The sequence below is a fragment of the Theropithecus gelada genome, chromosome 6 (genome assembly GCF_003255815.1).
Source record: "Theropithecus gelada isolate Dixy chromosome 6, Tgel_1.0, whole genome shotgun sequence".
NCBI lineage: Eukaryota > Metazoa > Chordata > Mammalia > Primates > Cercopithecidae > Theropithecus > Theropithecus gelada.
Window position 1 is genome coordinate 131,436,318 of NC_037673.1, and position 8,577 is coordinate 131,444,894.

Genomic DNA, 8,577 nt, shown 5'->3' on the forward strand with positions numbered 1-8,577 from the left:
AGCACAGCAGGGAGATTGGCAACGGGGGGGGGGAGCCTTCGGGGAGCCAAAAACCCCCCAACCCCCCCAATCCAGGGCGAAAGAGCGAGACCCTCTCTAAAAAAAAAAAAAAAAAAAAAAAAAATCTCAGCTCTTTTGCAATTAATCCAAAAACACTTATTTTCTTTTCCCAAGGAGAGATGGGAGGCATCTGGTGTGCATTCACCCCTGCAGGCAGCGCCAAACCTTTCCGCACGCAGAGCAGCCTGGGACTCTTGGACTGTCTCTCTGTTTCCCAGGTTACCCCAAACTGTTCAAACTGTACTGCCTTGTTTCTTAGCTCTAAGGACCTCCTTTCCTAGTACTAAGCCAGTAAACAGTCTCTGTGCTCAGGGTCATTGGTGGTTGAAGGTGGTGGCATGGGGCAAAGGCCTTGAGAGTTGGTCACAGCTCTGCCATTGTGTTGGAGTGTGACCCTGGCCAAGACAGTTTGCTTTTTTGAGCCTGTGACCACTCATTTTGAAATGGGAAGAATGATAACACCTACCTACCTTGAGGTTATGTCTGTGAAATGTCTAGGTAGGTGAACATGCATTGAGTGCCTACTGCATGCAAGACTCCAGAGCAGGAAGAATGAATAAGGAGTCATACACGGTGCTCCCAGAAATGGGCAATGTAGTGGGGAGATAAGACAAATGCCCATTTCATATGGGGCAAGACTGAGGTTACAAGACAGGGACCTACCTGTGAAGACGGGGCCCACAAGGACCAGGGAGCCACATTCCTCTCGGCCCTCTGTATACTCACTCCCAGGGTCGTTCCCCTACTCCTCCTGGGCCTGGGGCAGAGAGCATTCAGGGCTGGCCCTCAGCTGAGAAGCAGGAGCAGGATGCCCTGAGATGACCACACAGTCAGGTTGGGGTTCAAGTGGAGTGGTCACCTCAGACCTGAGAGAATTGACTGAGAGTGGATGTCAGACATTGGTGAAGCACTGTTAAATGGATCCAGCCCTCAGTCTGGGCACAGTTCTGATTCACTTCATTAATTCATTAGTTTATCCAACCAACCAACCAACCCACCCACCCACCTACCCTTATTGAGCATCTGCCTTGTGCCAGGCATGGCACCAGTTGCTGGGGACAGCTGTGAACTGGGCAGAATGGACCTCTGTCCCTGGAGCCCACCCAGCCCAGCAGCACCCTCGCCTACCACAGTGTCCCTGCCTTGTAGACGCTGATCATTGCTGTGGGACAGACAGTCTACACTGTGGCCTCTGTGCTCCTCCTGCTCTTCCTCCTCATGTACATCTTTGCTATCTTGGGCTTCTGCCTGTTCGGATCTGCAGACAAGGGTGACCATGATAACTGGGGGAACCTGGCTGCGGCTTTCTTCACCCTCTTCAGCTTGGCCACGGTACTGTGTTTGGGAACAGTGGTGAGGGCAGGGGCCTTGGGAAGGGACAGCCTAGTTGGTGTGAGTGTGTGGACATGTGGGGCCTCACATGGGGCTTTCCTCATGTCCAGGTACTCATTTGGGCCCAGGGAAGCTGGGGTCTGTTCCCCATCACAAGCCAGCACCCTGCACAGGGCTCCATCTCTCTAGGCCTGTGATTCCTTAGAGTGCTTCTACATGTCTCACAGGGCGATCAGACTTTGCAGAGTTCTCAAATAATAATTCATTTGGATTCAGTTTGATTTATAAATGAAACCCATGTCACATAGCCTTTTGGGGAACCGGCTGTCACAAATCCACCTAGAAGAAGCATGTAAAACCCAAATCTAGAAATCTAGATTCTGCTGGACTCTGGAAAGAGTGGGGTCTTTTCAAAGGTGGGCCTGGCAGAGAGGCAGTGTCTTTCTGGGAGGGTTGGGAGGCCTTGAGAAAAGAGACCTCGAGGCATGTTGGTCAGTAGCATCCCCAGCCAGGTGTGCTCTGCATTCCCAGGCCATCACGTATGTGCTGGAGCCAGTGGACTGAGAGGTGTTGAGGGGATGACGTGGAAGAAGAGCCACCCTCCTCCTCAGTGGGCCTGGCACTCCCCTAGTGTAGGTGAAGAGGAGGCCTGTGCCACTGGGCCTGGGCCCTCAGCATACTCTGCCCTGTCTGAGCAGGTTGATGGCTGGACAGACCTGCAGAAGCAGTTGGACAATCGGGAATTTGCTTTGAGCCGGGCATTCACCATCATCTTCATCTTGCTCGCCTCTTTCATCTTCCTCAACATGTTCGTGGGTGTGATGATCATGCACACGGAGGTGAGGCCCCGCCTGTGAGGATCGGAGGTCAGGGCAGGTGTGGCACGTGGAGCTGTAGGGCAAGTCTCCAGGGAGGACCCGGAGCTGTGTAGCTGTGTCTTCCCAATGAAGTGGAGTAGAAGAGGCCAGCTGGGCCTGTCCCTCACCCGGCCCAACTCTCCTCCCTGAGCCAGTGCATTTGCCTTGCCTGCTGATGGTGGTCAACAGGATGGTGGGGCCTAGGAAGCCTCTGCAGCTGCAGTTGGCAGCTTGAGTGGGGGCTGGCACTGTGTGGGGAAAAGTGCTCCTGCTGAGGGCCTGAGCAGTGGTGCAAGGCTGAGGAAGAGGAAAGACTGGGTCTGGGCATGTAGCAAGAGCCTGTAGTTGACCTCCATTGTCTGACTCTCTAGGACTCCATCAAAAAGTTTGAGCGAGAGCTGATGTTGGAGCGGCAGGTGACGCTCATGGGAGAGAAGCAGGTGATTCTGCAGCGGCAGCAGGAGGAGATCAGCAGGCTGATGCACATACAGGTGAGTGGCCCCTGCAGGCAGGTGGACAGATGGGTGGATGGATCATCAGGCTGATGGGATGGTGAGGAGGAGGGGCCGTGGTGCCTGTGTAGAGAGCAGGTGGCCTCAGGCACCTGCAACCTTAGGTAAGACAGCCGCCTTCCTCCCATGTTTTATAGAATCAGCCTTTACTGTTGGCATTTTTGTGTTTCTCTGGACCTCTCAGAGTGTTGAGTGCTGTGATTATAATGTCTCCCTCTGTTGTGGGCAGAACTATGCTGCTGGGCCCTTTGGGGCCAGGCAGTCTGTGCTGAGGCTTCTTCCTGAGGGCTCACTGGGTGCCAGGCAGCCATGGCCCCAGGCCACTGAGTGGACAAGGATGCGGAGGCTCTGATAGAGTGCCAGACAACCTTCGTTCTCTCAAGTTCCTTAAACCAGAGCAAGAATGAGCAAACCAGGCTGGAGATTTTCTGTCAAGCATGATGCAACCATGAGGGACCAGGGTGAATTTTCCCTCTGAGCCTGAGTGCTCTGAGCCTCCCATGCTGAGCCTCGGGTGCTCTGCTAGGCCTCCCTCCCTTTTTGGGTGCATCCCTCCTTGGCCTCTTCTCTGGGGTGGAGACATGTGCCTGTCTTCACCGTGCCAAGGTTTGCCCAGGGTTGGGAGAGGCTGCGCTGAGCCTCAGTTGGACTTCATGTGCTGCCTGTCCTCAATGGTGACCGCCTCATCCAGGAGTCCAGGTTCAGAAGCGGTCAGGATGAAGTTGTGACAAGGCTGAAGCTTCCTTCCAGGACCAGGGTCAGGCCGCTGCCTGCGGCCCATCCTGGAGGGTCTCCATGCCTCTGTGCAGCTCGACTGTCACCTTCTCATCACTGCTCTCTCATTATGCTTTCCTCTCTAGGAAAATGCTGACTGCAAAAGTTTCAGTGAGCTGGTGGAGAACTTTAAGAAGACCTTGCACCACACTGACCCCATGGTCTTGGATGATTTTGGCACTAGCCTACCCTTCATTGATATCTACTTTTCCACTCTGGACTACCAGGACACAACTGTCCACAAGTCAGTTCCAGCCCTAGCCTTCCCTGGTCCCTGGGGCTTCCTCGAGGTCGGGCTGTGTCAGGTGCCCAGGGAGAGTGAGGGGGATGATGACTGAAGTGCTGATGGGCAGTGGGTGGGTGGAACATGGCTTTCTTGGGGGTACAGCATTCCATGTATACACAGGGGCTGGGCTGCTGTGTGGACAGGCTGTGGCTTGGGGGAATCTGCCCCTCCTGCCCCTCCCCAACCCACCTTGACTTGTGTGTAAATGCCAGCTCCTTAAAGTCTCCAGGCCTCTCCTCACTAACCCCTTTCCAGAGTGCAGAGGAAAGACCACCGGGTAGTCTCAGCTTCTGGCCTGGTTGTGCCACTACCTTCCTGTGTGGCCTTGGGCAATTCTCTGCCCCTTTCCCATCTGTCACATGAGGGGCTGCTGGGCTGATTCAATGAAAACAGTGTATGTGAAGCTCTGAACCTGGCCTGGCCCAGGGCTTGTGCTCAGTGTGAGTCAGCTGGGACTATGAGCAGCCATTACTGAGCAGGAAGGATGTAAAAACCGGTTGATGGCTGGACAGGTTGTGGGCATCAGGAGCTATGGTGGGCTGTGGGCACTAGGGAGCTACAGTGGGCTCTTCAGTGAGGACAGATATAATTAGCCTGGCTTCTCAATGAAAGCCGCTTGGAGGGCTTTAGAGATGGGCGAAACCAAAAAGGAAGGAGTTGTTGGGGAATGCCCACTTTTGGCCCAATAGGGGGTCAGTCACTGTCTGGGCAACTCCACACAGTTACTTCTCTCAGGACCTAAGAATTTATTTCCAACCTGACACATGAAGTAAAATCCCTTGCTCCAGGGTACCCCAGGCAGAGTGGCAGATCCAGGATTCCAACCCAGCCTGATCTGGCCTGAAGTCCTTGCTCTTCTTTGACCCTACACCTGTGCAGGTGCAAACGTGTGGTCAGTGGGGCTAGGGGGTCCTGGAGCCTGCCCCTGACCTCAGATCTCATCTCCTCCTGCTCCATTTTGCAGGCTTCAAGAGCTGTACTATGAGATCGCGCATGTGCTGGGCCTAATGCTGGAAGACTTGCCCCAAGAGAAGCCCCAGTCCTTGGAAAAGGTGGAGGAGAAGTAGCTGGTCATGGGGACACCCATGTGCTGAGAGCCTTGCAGACTATGACAGGTCCCTATTAAACACAGGCTTTCTGAGTTGTCCTCTCCAGAGTTGCTGTGATTATGGCATTTCCCCACCTTTGAGATCGGGCCTGGATAGGTGCTTATGAAATGTGATTCCCCAGAGCCAATCCCCCATCCCCCACCACAGGACATGCAGACCTAGGGAATGGGGAGCGGGAGGCTCAAGGCTTGTCCTGGCCAGAGGCCATATCCAGGGCCCGTGCTGGGTCTAGGCTCCCTGGACCTAGCAGCAAGGACCTGGGGAAGCTGCCTGAGGACCACAGACCAAGAGGACCTCCAGCCACCCTCCAAGGCACATGGCCCCCTTGAACTGGTGTGGCCCTGCTGATCTGGTTGCGGGTGTTCTCATACTGACAGAGTCACATCTCTCTCTGTGGACCCACTGCTGCAGAGACCCCTCTTTGGAAGGCTACACTGATTTCCCCAAGACTGACCCCAAGGAGTGCTGCTAAGACTGGCAGGATTCTGTTGTGTGGGCCTGGAGCTCAATCTGGGGGAGTAGCCTGCTGGCAATGCCAGGGCACCTTGCACAGAGCCCAGGGAAGGTTGCTTCATCAGCACTGTGTGCTGCTGCCTCATATGGTTAAGTAGGACTCTTCACTTAAAAGGTGGGATTTTCTCTGTTATTCCTAGCCATATGACTACCAGGGCCATCAACGCCCTGGCACCACTCTGGCTTAGCCATGATGGAGCCATCTGAAGGCCCCAGCAGGGCAACACAGCACAGATGACACTCCTTGCTCCAGACTGGCCAGCCCAGAGGCCTGGCAGTGCCCACTCTACACCATTGCTGGGGAGTATGCCTGAGGCTGTCACCTTGGCAGTGCCACCTCATACAGAGGAGGAGGTGTATTCTGGGACTGGCACCTGTAGCTGGGTGCAGAAAGGCCCCATCCCCACACTGGGGATTCAGGTTAGCAGAAAATGCATGGGGTAGCATGGAGAGTGGCTACACAAAGAGTCAGGCCTGGGTGGTGGCACCCCTGAAGCCACCACCACAGGCTGTAGGAACCTGTCCTCCTGGTTTCATCTATACATCCGACTGCTATCTACTGAGCTATGCTGGGTGCTGGGGCTTCTATGATGAGAAACCCATGGTCTCGCCCTGGCCCTCTTGGACCTCACAGTTGTGTAGGGAAGACAGTCATCCAGCCACTGAGGAAGGGACAATCATTGAATTCAGAGTGGGGGGACTGCGTAGAGAGAATCAGGGACACATGAAAACAGTGTGGAAGAAGGATGGCTCTTCAGGGTGAGACCTGTTGAGGTGCTGTGGGGGAATCCTCTGAGGGCAGGAAATGCAGCCTGGCCACTTCCTGCATGGAGACAGCTTTGTGTCCATGCCCTGAAGCTGGGCTGGGGTAGATAGGGTGTTTGTGCCCCTCATGACAGGGGGAGTTGCTCTGGGTCTGACATGTCCAGGGAAGACGCCAGGCTCGGGGCTTCCAGGGGTGCTCTTGTGGGTGCAGCCCCATTAGCAGGGCAGGCAGGCCCCAGGCAGTGGCTCCAGTTCAGGGCCAGGGCAAAGCAGACATTGCCAGCTGCTCACACAGGGTGTGCCAGCATAGCCACGGGAACGCTAAAACATATCCAGCTACTCTCATCAGGAATCCTGGGAATTGCCCTAGGCATCTGAGAGTGAACAGAGATGTAAAAATTGGCTGAAGTGGGGCAAGGTAGAAAGTGCCATGGTTTTGGAGTTGGGAGACCTGTGCTCCCTCATAGGGAGACCTTGGGCAAAGTGTCTGGTCCTTCACGCCTCACCTGTTTCCTGTGAGAAATGTGATGATAAAACTGACCAGGTACAAGGATCAAATCTCTGTAAGGTGTGAGAAAAGAGGTAGTCAGCTTATGGTTCACCCTTCCCCACTGTCAGCCCTCACCTCTGCTGGGGCATCTGTAGTGGGCTGTGCTGGTCAGGGGCTGAGAGGGATGAGGCCAGCTTGATGCTGCTGCTGGTGGGGAAAGTACGGAGCTGAGAGCAGGACGCAGAGGTCAGGAACTGCACAGGGGTATGAATGGGTCCCAGGATGGAGCTGGTTCAGAATGGGCAGATGGCACGTCAGATCTGAAAGGCCTAGATCCCATGCCTAGGGAGGCCGACTTTGGGCACAGCCACCAGGGTGTGGTATGAGAGGGTGCATTAGTCCATCTTGTGTTGCTCTAAAAGAATACTGGAGGCTGGGCAATTTAAAAGAAAAGAGATTTATTTGTCTCATGGTTCTGCAGGCTGTCTGGGAGGCATGGCACCAGCACCTGCTTCTGGTGAGGCCTCAGGAAGCTTCTACTCATGGTGGAAGGCAAAGCGGAGCCCGTGTGTGTCATGTGGTGAGAGAAGGAGCATGAGAGAGGGGAGGAGGGCTGCCGGACTCTTTTAAACAACCAGCTACCGTGTGAACTAACAGAGTAAGCTCTCACTCATCACGAAGTGGGAACACCAAGCCCGTCATGAGGGAGCCGCCCCCATGATCCAACACCTCCCACTAGTCTCCACCTCCAACATTGGGAGTCACATTTCAACATGAGATTTGGAGGGGACACACATCCAAATTATATCAAAAGGCAAGCTGCCTTTAAGGGCACAAGAAGGCTTTCAGACAGCAAAGAGCTGGTGGGGGCAGAGGTGATGTGCACAGGGCCGGCCCAGCACTGCTGGCAGAGCAAGCTGATGGATATTTGGCACAAAGTCCCAAAGCAGCATTTCTGCTTGGCTCTATTAGCCTGCAGAGCAAACACGGCAGATTGGAATCCCCACTTGGGCTCTCACCAACTTAAACAGGCTTGGCCAAGACCTTTAATTGATTTGCTTGGGGCAGAAGTGGCTCTGCTTACCCATGCCTGGCTATGGAAAGCAGGATCCTCCTCATCCTCCCCTGACCCTGGAATCTAGTAGGGTTGACCCTGAATGGCTCCTTCATCTCCAGCCTGCCAGTCTGATGGTTTGGGGGCCCGAGTCTCCTTCTGGTCATGCCCAAGCCCTCCCCCAGTTCTTGTGGAACGGATCTGGAATTCAAGGCTGGAGGTGTTTGGAAGGTGGCCGGATTTTCTTTTTTTTTAAACTGTTTTCTCATTCCACCAGCAGGAAGCAGGCCCTGTATTGTGGAGATCGAGGCAGTGACTGATAATGTGAATGCTCCTGTCCATTCCAACAGCCCCTAGAAATCTGATACTGAGACTCTGGAGACTGTGCCCCTTGAGGCTTTCTTCAAATGCTTTAGGACACCTCCTAGAGCAAACTGGCCTTCAGCAGGTCAGGTCTGGCTCTCCGGGCATCTCTGCCTGTGTCAGGCTTTGTCCCTGGCCCCAAATGGGTCTGCTGTGTCGTCCTACAGGCCCTCAAGAGAGAAGATGGTTCTGAATTCCTGTCTAGGCTACTCAGAAAGGAGAGGTGGTTGCTCTGATTATCGTCACAGGGGTTGGAAAGAGGGGAAGGAGGTAAATGTGATGGTGCAAAATCTGTCAACACATGGGCATCCCCACTCTTCCCCATACTGTGCTACAAAGAATTTTGTCTGTGCTTGGTCAGCCACAGGCTGCACCTGCCCCAAGTTCTATGTTTGACTTTATTGTAGGCTTTGTGTGATGTGGCATTAGGAGAATGGTGGAGAGCCACGCCTGCAAAGCTGG

At 54.3% G+C, this 8,577-nt stretch overlaps 1 protein-coding gene across 1 annotated transcript in view; it reads left to right on the forward strand.

Moving 5' to 3' along the window:
• The window catches only part of CATSPER3 (cation channel sperm associated 3), a 46,857-nt gene extending 41,884 nt beyond the window's left edge, over positions 1 to 4,973 (forward strand). Inside the window, exons 4-8 of the mRNA XM_025388146.1 lie at positions 1,210 to 1,392; positions 2,091 to 2,231; positions 2,621 to 2,740; positions 3,622 to 3,779; positions 4,786 to 4,973. Of these exons, the coding sequence (XP_025243931.1) occupies positions 1,210 to 1,392; positions 2,091 to 2,231; positions 2,621 to 2,740; positions 3,622 to 3,779; positions 4,786 to 4,888 (705 nt within the window). The 3' untranslated portion in view covers positions 4,889 to 4,973. The remainder of the gene's footprint in view (positions 1 to 1,209; positions 1,393 to 2,090; positions 2,232 to 2,620; positions 2,741 to 3,621; positions 3,780 to 4,785) is intronic.
• The last annotated feature ends 3,604 nt before the right edge of the window (positions 4,974 to 8,577 follow it).